The 12,726-nt window shown below is 43.0% G+C and overlaps 2 protein-coding genes across 2 annotated transcripts; both read left to right on the top strand.

Annotated features, from left to right (window-relative positions):
* The first annotated feature begins 298 nt into the window (after positions 1 to 298).
* On the top strand, positions 299 to 817 carry LOC139392970 (A-kinase anchor protein 14-like). Its single transcript, XM_071141278.1, has one exon. It carries the CDS (start codon positions 299 to 301, stop codon positions 815 to 817), a length of 519 nt encoding a protein of 172 aa, XP_070997379.1.
* A 6,612-nt stretch (positions 818 to 7,429) lies between these two features.
* On the top strand, positions 7,430 to 8,958 carry LOC139392715 (arg8-vasotocin receptor-like). The gene is made up of 2 exons (XM_071140915.1): positions 7,430 to 8,285; positions 8,879 to 8,958. The coding sequence occupies exons 1-2, from the start codon at positions 7,430 to 7,432 to the stop codon at positions 8,956 to 8,958; spliced, it is 936 nt and encodes a 311-aa protein (XP_070997016.1).
* The last annotated feature ends 3,768 nt before the right edge of the window (positions 8,959 to 12,726 follow it).

The raw sequence follows: 12,726 nt of genomic DNA on the forward strand, positions 1-12,726 counted from the left end.
TGGATGTCAGAGGACTTTGTGCAAAGTCTAGTTAAATAAACATACCATTTAGCCTAAAGTAAAACCACAATGGAGCCCCTCATTAGAATGAACAAAGGTATTTGTCTCACACAAAAAATAGATAGGGTTTGAATGGCCAACCAGTGCTATCAAATCCCCGGATGTTCCTTCTGTTCCATGGTAGCCATGGAAACCCTTCAAAACAACAACATTCGTTTTCCAGTGTAGAAAACGAATGATATCTACGGGTTTCCAAATACTTTATCAAAGTAAGTTTTGATATACGAAGAGAAACACGATGGACGAGAGGCCTTCATCAAACCTAAGCTTGAGAGCATCTGAAATCGTGAAAAATGTACTGGAGAACGCACGCGGTGCCCTCGGCCACCAGCAAGAGGTGGAAGACTCCACCGAATACGAGTTTAGAAACATCGAATGGATCACTTGCAAGGACTTTACAATTGAACTGGGGAAAGTGCGAATCGAGGAGTACATCCACACATGGGAGGTGCACACCAGCTGGCTTTTTAGCCTAGTATTCCTCGAGGAGACGGATCATGAGTTTCACAAACAGTACCACTACCGGGCACAATGGAGCATCCCCACCCGACGCACCCCGATCCCCAAGGCGACTGCCAGTGTCTACTTTGTCATTGTGATTTCCAAGATCAAACCTCAGACTTTGCCCGTGGAGGTGTACTTTCTAGTGGAGTCGAACAGGCTGACACACAGGCCAGGGAAAACGAGGTTCAGGGAGAAGTGGTTGAAAGACGTCATCGAGAGCAAAACGTTGCTCCAGAATACTGTCGACTTTTAGCAATGTAAACATTGGAATGGACAGCTAACGTTTCTGTGGCGAATATTCATCTCTTATGAGACACCTAACGTTACCTAGCGAGTACATTTCCAGGCCAACGGGGAACACACGAGTCATTACATGGGCTTGTATCAATAAAGGGACCACTGCCTTCACTGTGAAGAGTTGGAAAAAAACATAGCTGCATATCAGCGAAGCTATGTGCTATCAACAACTCGGTCGTTTTTTTGCTAACTAGCGATACAACACAGCAGCCAGTACCTAACGTTAATTTATTTTACGCTGGGTTAGCTAACTGGCAAAGCAGCATCAGCTCGCTAATCATCATTGAGTTTACGACAGCCCATTTCAAAAGGTGTTTTGTAGATTATGATAAAAACCTAGACAAATGTAACATTTCATCCAAGGAAATTACCTGAATAGTCAGCGTTTTATTGACAGATCTGCTCGCTAAGGAAAACAGGAAATGTGTAAATATACAATAGATCACGTTACGGTGCTCTGCTTCTCGATTGGCTGTTTCATAGTCACGTCAACCGATAACCACCAACCACGAGAGGGCATGCATTGACTGCTCTGTAACACTAGAGGGCAGCATTTTATGTGAGATAATCCTCCCTGTGTGAATCATTACGTTTCATTGTGGAACAGCTACAGTATTTAATTGAATTTAAATAGGAGAAAAATCATTCCGCATGACTCATTTGTATTACTTATGTTTGGCACAAATGTTTATTTCACCAATTAGAGTGTGAACTAATGATTTGATCAAATCTAGATGGAGTGTGCATCCGATTGTAATCTCCAACAGTCCAGCATCATGGAGAGCGACATAACCACATACAGCCCACTACCGAAAGTAGCTAATGGTTTATCTATAACATTATTATTTATGTTGTTAACCCAATCACAAGAGGAGGATTGTTCAATTGATAAAATACAATATCAACATGTGATGCAAATTAAATATGGGTGATTTAGAGATTATTCACTGATCTTCCCATTGAGGATGTATCTATCTCTACTATGGATTGTTCCATGCAGAGTCTCGTTCAACAACATGCAGTGTGAAATGTCAGCAAGGTGTGCAAATGTCAAATGAGCTCAGTGGTTTTTGCCTGTCTCTTATCTTGATACAACATGGTTGGGAGGAACATTGACTTCAACAAAGGTAATTGGACAAGGTCCATTCAGGTCTCATAATGGGGTGCCCACGAATTCTCACAAACCTCAATGTAAAACCACTGTCTGGATGGGTCCCAAATGGAACCTGTTCCTGTGCATGTTCCTGTGTCTGTGCATGTGCCTGTTCCTGTGTCTGTTCCCGTGTCTGCGTCTGTTCCTGTGCCTGTGTCTGTTACTTTGCCTGTTACTGTGCCTGTTCCTGTGCCTGTTCCTGTTCATGTGTCTGTTCCTGTGTCTGTGTCTGTTCCTGTGTCTGTGCCTGTTCCTGTGTCTGTGCATGTTCCTGTGTCTGTTCCCATGTCTGTGTCTGTTACTTTGCCTGTTCCTGTGTCTGTTACTGTGCCTGTTACTGTGCCTGTTCCTGTGCCTGTGTCTGTTACTGTGCCTGTTCCGGTGTCTGTGCCTGTGTCTGTTCCTGTGCCTGTTCCTGTGTCTGTTCCTGTTCCTGTGCCTTTTCCTGTGCCTGTTTCTGTGCCTGTTTCTGTGCCTGTTCCTGTTCCTGTGCCTTTTCCTGTGCCTGTTTCTGTGCCTGTTCCTGTGCCTGTTCCTGTGTCTGTTTCTGTGCCTGTTCCTGTGTCTGTTCCTGTGAATGTTCCTGTTCCTGTGCCTGTGCCTGTTCCTGTGCCTGTTCCTGTGCCTGTGTCTGTTCCTGTGCCTGTTCCTGTTCCTGTGCCTGTTCCTGTTCCTGTTCCTGTGCCTGCTCTAAAGGTCCATAGAGTTCTCAATGTGTTTATTGGATTTCCACCCTTATTACATGACACAAACAGTAGCTACATCACCAGTAGTGGGCATAGACCAGTTGAATAAATGACTCTCTGGTACAGAGTGTAATAACATGGAGGAACACAGAAACAGCCCACAGAGGCACAGTGCTGCTGGAGGAGCACAGAAACAACCCACAGAGGCACAGTGCTGCTGGAGGAGCACAGAAACAACCCACAGAGGCACAGTGCTGCTGGAGGAACACAGAAACAGCCCACAGAGGCACAGTGCTGCTGGAGGAACACAGAAACAGCCCACAGAGGAACAGTGCTGCTGGAGGAACACAGAAACAACCCACAGAGGCACAGTGCTGCTGGAGGAGCACAGAAACAACCCACAGAGGCACAGTGCTGCTGGAGGAACACAAAAACAGCCCACAGAGGCACAGTGCTGCTGGAGGAATACAGAAACAGCCCACAGAGGAACAGTGCTGCTGGAGGAGCACAGAAACAACCCACAGAGGCACAGTGCTGCTGGAGGAACACAGAAACAACCCACAAAGGCACAGTGCTGCTGGAGGAACACAGAAACAACCCACAGAGGCACAGTGCTGCTGGAGGAACACAGAAACAGCCCACAGAGGCACAGTGCTGCTGGAGGAACACAAAAACAGCCCACAGATGCACAGTGCTGCTGGAGGAACACAGAAACAACCCACAGAGGCACAGTGCTGCTGGAGGAACACAGAAACAACCCACAGAGGCACAGTGCTGCTGGATATTCCTGTTGATCCTAGCTGCCAAAATTAAACACAATTAAATGTTTGTGTTTGTGTATATATGGATGCATGGATGTTTTATAGCAAAACCCCTCCCACTTTGTTCCATTCAAACAGTAATAACAGTTTCAATAGAGGTAATCAAAAACATACAGCAGAAGCAAACCCATTATTATGTCATATGTCATTATTATGTCATATGTCATCATTGTTCTGTCATCTATAGAAGAAAAGTATTCTCTGATTATACACTGTATCCAGATTCCTGTCACAGTGCTCTGAAGTGACTCAACAGTAAATGTTGAAATTTTGTTCCTTTCTATGAAGGGCAGCAGATAATTCCATATATTAGTGGCGCAATCCAATTCAAGTTCCCCTTCCCTCTTAACCACGACAAGTCCCCATAGCAACCAGGTCTTGCACCGTGCTCCCGGGATCCGTATAGGTAAGGTTGATGATAGGGGTAAACAAGACACAGAGAGATGGTGAGATGTTTGGAACCGATAGATGATTCACACAGAGGCTGAGGATATAGAGAATCCCATGAGGTCATATAGAAGTCAATTACACTCATATGGCTTTATTGCATGTCTCCAGATTCATTCTAAAGTCTATTGTACACAGTGAGCGATGCTCCGCCACCTAAAGATGAATCACACTGAGTGGGGATATTGGGAATCCCAGGGGATCATAGAAGACAGAATTGCAGTTATTGCTATGTGGTGTTACAGCGCCACTTCAGAATCATTTCAAAGTGGCCAGTGTAGCTCAGATCTACTGTATACTGTAGCTAGATACAGCTTTACTGCCCCACTCCAGAATCATTTCAGTGTAGCTCAGATCTACTGTATACTGTAGCTAGATACAGCTTTACAGCACCACTCCAGATTCATTTCAGAGTGTATTTCAGTGTAGCTCAGATCTACTGTATACTGTAGCTAGATACAGCTTTACTGTACCACTCCAGATTCATTTCAGAGTGTATTTCAGTGTAGCTAAGAGCCATTGGGGACCAACAACGATATATATATATATATATATATATATATATATATATATATATATATATATATATATATATATATATATATTAGGCACAGAGGACATGCTGTGTAAAAGTTGATGTGTGAAGACAGAAGATGCAGCAGTGGAAACGTGATAAACACTGGATGAATCATCTAAAAGGGTCTATTTCTGACTTGCTTTACGACAGCGAGCTTTAGAGCATCACTAATATATGCACATTACGTCTGTGTGTATGTTGCCCTGATCATACTGCTCCCTGTCACTGAGCATGACGGGTGGCATGATGGGTGGCATGACGGGTGGCATGATGGGTGGCATGACAGGTGGCATAAATGATTGGCTATGAAAAGCCAACTGACATTTACTCCTGAGGTGCTGACCTGTTGCACCCTCTCACAACCATTGTCAAATAAAATAAAATAACATGTATTTGTCACATACACATGGTAAGCAGATGTTAATGCGAGTGTAGAGAAATGCTTGTGCCTCTAGTTCCGACAATGCAGTAATAACCAATGAGTAATCTAACCTAACAATTCCAAATCTACTACCTTATACACACAAGTGTAAAGGGATAAAGAATATGTACATAAAGATATATGAATGAGTGATGGTACAGAACGGCATAGACAAGATGCAGTAGATGGTATCGAGTACAGTATATACATATGAGATGAGTAATGTAGGGTATGTAAACAAAGTGGCAGAGTTTAAAGTGGCTAGTGATACATGTATTACATAAAGATGCAGTAGATGATATAGAGTACAGTATATACATATACATATGAGATGAATAATGTAGGGTATGTAAACATTATATTAAGTAGCATTGTGACTATTATTATTTGACCCTGCTGGTCATCTGAACTTTTGAACATCTTGGCCATGTACTGTTATAATCTCCACCCGGCACAGCCAGAAGAGGACTGGCCACCCCTCAGAGCCTGTTTTTCCTCTAGGTTTCTTCCTGGGTTTTGGCCTTTCTAGGGAGTTTTTCCCAGACACTGTGCTTCTACACCTGCATTGCTTGCTGTTTGGGGTTTTAGGCTGGGTTTCTGTACAGCACTTTGAGATATCAGCTGATGTAAAAATGGCTTTATAAGTAAATACATTTGATTGACTGATGGACGGGTGGCATAGATGGGTGGCATATACAGGTGGCATGGACGGGTGGCATGACGGGTGGCATAGATGGGTGGCATGAAAGGAGGCATTACTGGTGGCATGACGGGTGGCATGACGGGTGGCATGGATGGGTGGCATGGACGGGTGGCATGACAGGAGGCATTACTGGTGGCATGATGGGTGGCATGGATGGGTGGCATGACGGGTGGCATGGACGGGTGGCATGACAGGTGGCATGGATGGGTGGCATGACGGGTGGCATGGATGGGTGGCATGGCAGGTGGCATGGGTGGGTGGCATGGATGGGAGGCATGACGGGTGGCATGGCAGGTGGCATGGCAGGTGGCATGGGTGGGTGGCATGGATGGGAGGCATGACGGGTGGCATGGCAGGTGGCATGGATGGGTGGCATGGATGGGTGGCATGACGGGTGGCATGGATGGGTGGCATGGACTGCATAATAGATGTATAGTAGGAAAATACTATTATGTGGTACTTAACAGAACCATAAACAGTGTTGGGGTGTCCTCACACTGAAGGAGAACAGCCTTTTATTCTAGCATGATGTGGCCTGCGTTCCAAATGGCACCCTATTCCCTATATAGTTCACTACGTTTGACCAGGGCCCATAGGGTCTAAAGTAGTGCACTATGTAGGGAATGGGGTGCCATTTGCGACACAGTCATGGTGTGGAGAGGTTGTGGATAATGAATAACATCACTCAGCACACTGTAACACTCAGAAGCGAAGGATCTGCAAGCTGCTAGACACAGATCTCAGCTTCAATACATCCTGTCAGATATGTGCCTTCCTGCTGATCACCTTTTCTTCACGACTGTCACAAAGGACCTGGGTGAAACAGGACTGAGAGAAGTGCTCTCACAGAGCCCAGAGTAACGGTAGAAACACATCATGTCACAATATGACATTTACCACAGTCTGCATCTCTATGAATTCATTTCCTCCAGGAATATGAAGTGACCAGTCAATACAGATGTTGACTTGATGCTTCTAAATCCACATGGGTCATGTTGATACATGGATGCTGAGGGGGAAACACCAATGTTCTTTTACATTACATTGTAAAGGATACAAGTCCTTATACCTGACTTTTATCAATCATATTCAACATGGATTCAATTGGAAAGAGTCTAGTTTAGGGGTGGATGTAATCTGTTCCTTTTGTATTCTGTGGAAGAAAGGCTTTTCATTAGGCCCATGTGGCTGATGGTCACAAAGTACTGGTCTATGTCTACAATTAATATTGACAGAAAATGGAAATGAGGGACATTGAAGGAAATGAATGTGCACTCACGTGTGAAGCCAGGGGAGGTGTTCATATTGAAGCCTAGATGTTCATTACACTCTGGGAATGCGCACTGCGCACCTACCTATACAGCACATTCTGATTTCATCCGTGCATCCAGAGCCATATTTAAACAGGCCTCCAGCTCTGGTGCACCTGTCGTTGCTGCCCATCTTTTCTCGGCCGCCCGTACAACATGTCATAGACAGACGATGCTTGCAGGGTTACCCAACCACATAGCGCCGGGCGGCCAAACTGATGTTTCTTGAAGGTATGTAGCTATCAATGGAGCAGCAAATTCAGGGTGAGTCGTCAGGCAAATACGACGCTACTACCAGCTACCAGCACTTGTTGCTGCTGCGCAGAACTACTGCGCATCATCGGGCGAGAGATAGTGGCCGAATTGCCAATAGGAAAGTATTGGACCTAATTTTCTGAACATAATTAACAATGGAAAAAAAATGGTAACCAAAAAATATTGTAAGGGACAATGAGTTTACAACTCAATTATAGTGGCAATGGCAGTTCGGAGCGGGAGGACGCGGGAGGAACTGATGAGACAGGTGAACACGACTTTGCGCTTATAAAAGCTGGGGTTTTGGGATTGATTTTTGTCTTAGCCACATGTGGGAATTTGTGCCTTCTGCATGCACTTTGGAGGAAGCGCAAGATGAATACAAGGACCCAACTGTTCCTTCTGCACCTGTGTTTTGCGGACCTAGTGGTCGCTTTCTTCCAAGTCCTACCGCAGCTCTGTATGGAGATTACGCACCGGTTCCGGGGCTCAGATTTCGTCTGTAGGTCGGTGAAATATCTTCAGGTGGTTGGGATGTTCGCCTCCACATACATGATAGTGGCCATGACCATAGATCGGTACCATGCGGTCTGCAAACCCATGGTGTCGTTCTTGAAGGGTTCTTTTAAGAGGTACGTCGCCATAGGCGCAGCGTGGCTGGTCTCTCTGGCTTTCAGCACTCCGCAACTCTTCATCTTCTCTCTCCAAGAACTAGAGGACAACCTGTATGATTGTTGGGCGACATTTATCGAACCTTGGGGTTCTAAAATATACATCAGCTGGATTACTTTATCAGTGTTTGTTCTCCCGGTTATCATCTTGCTGTACTGCCAGATTAAAATATGCACGGGGATATACTTTAACATGAAGAGAAAGGCGCTCCAGGCTTCCACGAGCGACAGGCGCACGGGCACCAAAGGGGTCTCGAGCGCGATGTTGAAGACGGTCAAAATGACATTCGTCATCATTATGGTCTACTCGATATGCTGGAGCCCCTTCTTTGTGGTCCAGTTGTGGTCTGCATGGAGTCCCAGTACAGCGCCCACAAATGGTAAATTCGATTGTATTTGTGTACCTGCTTGTCATTTTACTACATTGTTAGGAGCACAGGTATCTAGAAGCCACGGGTATCTAGAAGCCACGGGTATCTAGAAGCCACGGGTATCTAGAAGCCACGGGTATCTAGAAGCCACGGGTATCTAGAAGCCACGGGTATCTAGAAGCCACGGGTATCTAGAAGCCACAGGTATCTAGAAGCCACAGGTATCTAGAAGCCACGGGTATCTAGAAGCCACGGGTATCTAGAAGCCACGGGTATCTAGAAGCCACGGGTATCTAGAAGCCACGGGTATCTAGAAGCCACAGGTATCTAGAAGCCACAGGTATCTAGAAGCCACATGTATCCAGAAGCCACAGGTATCCAGAAGCCACAGGTATCCAGAAGCCACAGGTATCTAGAAGCCACATGTATCCAGAAGCCACAAGTATCTAGTTTAATCACACTGATTGGCCTCCAGTTCCATTGATTTGCATGACCTTTCCCATTCTTTCTGTGGATTCCTGTAGTGCTATTTTTATCATGCCATATCTCCCCCCCCCCTCTCTCTCTCTCTCTCTCTCTCTCTCTCTCTCTCTCTCTCTCAGGTCCACTGTTTGTCATCATCATGCTGCTTGCCAGTCTAAACAGCTGTACCAACCCCTGGATCTATCTTTACTACAGCTAGGAGACACTATGTTGGACTAGCTCTGGCCCAGGGCGCTACTTTCAGCTTCACAGAAGGCTCAGCATCAGCAAGCCACACATAACACCATGGACCAGAGCTATTGATGGACCATGTGGGCAATATGCTCCACTGCTTCACCTTGTACTGTATGTAGCATTTCTTTGATGTCATTGAAGACCCATGGTTTAGACACATGGAAATATTTTTAAATATCCTCGTTGATTCAACATCAATATTGGAATGTCAAGCAGACCATTTTAGCTATCTGCAGTAAGCAAATGTAATGTATATTCTTTCAAGCTAATATTCTATCAGAGGTGCAGGAACTGGAGCAGTAGAACATTTGAGGTGGCGGGACTCAGTTCCGGTGAGCTCCTGTCCTAATCAATCACTGATTATCTGGGATGACTGGCCACCAGAAAAACTATTGTGAGGAAGGATATGGGCATCGGTGAACAACGAATGGTTGCTTTGTGAGTATAATGTATATTCTTATCACGATCTGGTCCATATATTTATTGATGTGTTTGAGCTCTGACATGTCTTTACATAGATATCTGTATGTTCTCTGTTTTGTGTAATGCAACAATAAAACACGTCTGTACATGATTTGAATAATTCACTGAACACGTCTAAATGTATCTATCTACTAATACGAACATTATTTTAAAATTCTGGTGCAAAACTCTGTTCAGGACGAGTGTAAATGTTTCCTGTAGGTGGGGTCATGTGGTTGTGCTGACTGTGTTTCCTGTAGGTGGGGTCATGTGGTTGTGCTGACTGTGTTTCCTGTAGGTGGGGTCATGTGGTTGTGCTGACTGTGTTTCCTGTAGGTGGGGTCATGTGGTTGTGCTGACTGTGTTTCATGTTGAACACTACTCTGCTCAGGAGGAGTGTAAATGTTTCCTGTTGAACACTACTCTACTGTTGTGTTGATTGCTGCTGCCTTCTCGACCAGGCCTCCCGTGAGACTCTGTGTCTCAAATGGCTTTTCCTGGTTAAATAAAGGTGAAATAAAAAGTTCCACAGGGAAGTGAAATAATTCAGGGGTTTCTGGGAAAGCACACTGTCAAAAGAATAACTCCAATGACTGACATGTGCTTGTGCTCTCTCCCTTCTAGCTTCAAACAAAATGGTATGACACATGCAGGCAGGGTTGGGGAGTATCTGATTACATGTAATCTGATAACCATCAGTTACGTTACCGGCAATAATATTGTAATCAGATTACAGATGCTGTTGAAATACTAGATGAATATTGTAATCAGATTACAGATGCTGTTGAAATACTAGATGAATATTGTAATCAGATTACAGATGCTGTTGAAATACTAGATGAATATTGTAATCAGATTACAGATGCTGTTGAAATACCAGATGAATATTGTAATCAGATTACAGATGCTGTTGAAATACTAGATGAATATTGTAATCAGATTACAGATGCTGTTGAAATACTAGATGAATATTGTAATCAGATTACAGATGCTGTTGAAATACTAGATGGTTACGTCTTCCATTACTTTTAAATTCAAAAAGGATGTTTGCAGGAAAAAATACATTATGACACCTCAATGACACCTCATTCCTCAATGACATTCAATTGTAAAAATACGCAAGTTAAAGTTTGTTCCACCTGTGCAAGTCTGACCACCAATCAGAGAGCACTATGATGACACACCAAATGATGACCACCAATCAGAGAGCACTATGACACACCAAATGATGACCGCCAATCAGAGAGCACTATGATGACACACCAAATGATGACCACCAATCAGAGAGCACTATGATGACACACCAAATGATGACCACCAATCAGAGAGCACTATGATGACACACCAAATGATGACCACCAATCAGAGAGCACTATGATGACACACCAAATTATGACCACCAATCAGAGACTACTATGATGACACACATTTGATGGATCCATTTTGTCTTCTTCTAATGCCTCTTGAAGGGAAAATAATCCGATTACATTACTGAGTTTGGGCAATCCAAAGTTACATTACTGATTACAATGTTGGACAGACAACTAATAACTGTAACAGATACATTTAGAATGTAACCCACCCAACCCTGCATGCATGCTATTGACAGTTTGGTAACACTTTATGTTAAGGTCCCTTAATAAACAATATATAAACAGTTTGTAAAGAGATTACTTACCACTTATTCATCATTATTCCTACATTTGTAAATGTCATTAAGAAATCTCTAAATAGTCATTTACGCATTTATAAACGTTATTTTAAATAATTTATTAACGATTTATGAGATCATTCATAAATTGTTTCATCATAGTATGTTAACTAGTAAATGATTAATCATCTACAATTAATGTACTTATTTGTCAACCTAAGTTATTGTCAACATAAGATTATTGATCATGTATTTGTTAATTGGTTGATTAATGGTTTGACTCAGCATATATTTACATATTTATAAATGTATTTATATACAGTATGTCATCAATGGTATATTTATTCATTGTTAATGAGTACATTTATAAATGTGAGAACATTTACTTACTAATACCTCAGTTGATGATTCATTTAAATCCTTATAAACCATTTACTAATTATTAATAAGCTATTTTGCAGCCCCTAATCTAACGTTGTGAATCCAATGAGTTGCTTTAGCATTACCTAGCCTAGCATGCTGACGAAAAATGCAGTTTAATGAAAAACAAGCATTGAAATCTTCTCAGTTTTGTGGCTTGGATAATGGGATAATTAGGAGTACAAGCAACACCTTCTATTCACGGATTGACGTACGTTTTTCAAGCCAAATCCCTCCTCCGTCACTGCGGTGAAAACATATTGGAAAAGGACAGTTTTGACTTGAAGGCAGACTGAACTTCAAGTTGAGTCTTGGCTAACTAAACACAGTAACATAGAGGACCAGTCTAAAGTTTGGACACACCTACTCATTCCAGGGTTTTTTCTTTATTTTTACTATTTTCTACATTGGAGAATAATAGTGAAGACATCAGAACTATAAAATAACACATATGTAGTAACCAAAAAAGTGTTAAATTATATTTTGATTTGTTTATACTTGAGATTCTTTAAAGTAGCCTCCCTTTGCCTTGATGACAGCTCTGCACACTCTTGGCATTCTCTCAACCAGCTTCATGAGGTAGTATTTTGACTGCTACTGTATATAAACTACTACTGTATATAAATACATTGATAAAAATGTATATAAATGGTGAGTCAAACCATTAATCAACCATTACCAAATGCCTTACAACTAATCTTATGAGTTGACAATAACTCCTTTATAACAATGTTGTTATGATTGCTCCTGGCTGTGGTTTTCTTCATGGTCACTTACTGTGAATTTCAGACTGCCTGAATAACAGACCATGAAATGACATAAACACAAGACGATCTATTCTCTTCCCAAACGTTTATCCATCTTGTAAACATTCAGACAATAGAACAAAGGACTTGATTGCAAATTGCCTGTGAGGAAGAGAAATGCCTTTCATGTTCACTTTGAAAGCCATCATCATACTTCAGCAAGTGTGTGGTACATGGCCAATATACCACGGCTAAGGGCTGTGTCCAGGCACTCTGTGTTGCGTTGCGCTTCAGAACAGCCCTTAGCCGTGGTATATTGGTCATATACCACACCCCCCCATGCCAATATACCACGGCTAAGGGCTGTGTCCAGGCACTCTGTGTTGCGTTGCGCTTCAGAACAGCCCTTAGCCGTGGTATATTGGTCATATACCACACCCCCCCATGCCAATAT

Source organism: Oncorhynchus clarkii, chromosome 33 (assembly GCF_045791955.1).
Source record: "Oncorhynchus clarkii lewisi isolate Uvic-CL-2024 chromosome 33, UVic_Ocla_1.0, whole genome shotgun sequence".
NCBI lineage: Eukaryota > Metazoa > Chordata > Actinopteri > Salmoniformes > Salmonidae > Oncorhynchus > Oncorhynchus clarkii.

Coding starts and splice junctions, on each gene's coding strand:
- LOC139392970 (XM_071141278.1), top strand. CDS start 299: ATGGACGAGAGGCCTTCATCAAACCTAAGCTTGAGAGCATCTGAAATC.
- LOC139392715 (XM_071140915.1), top strand. CDS start 7,430: ATGAGTTTACAACTCAATTATAGTGGCAATGGCAGTTCGGAGCGGGAG. Junction 8,286..8,878: donor CAGTACAGCGCCCACAAATG/GTAAATTCGATT, acceptor TCTCTCTCTCAG/GTCCACTGTTTGTCATCATC.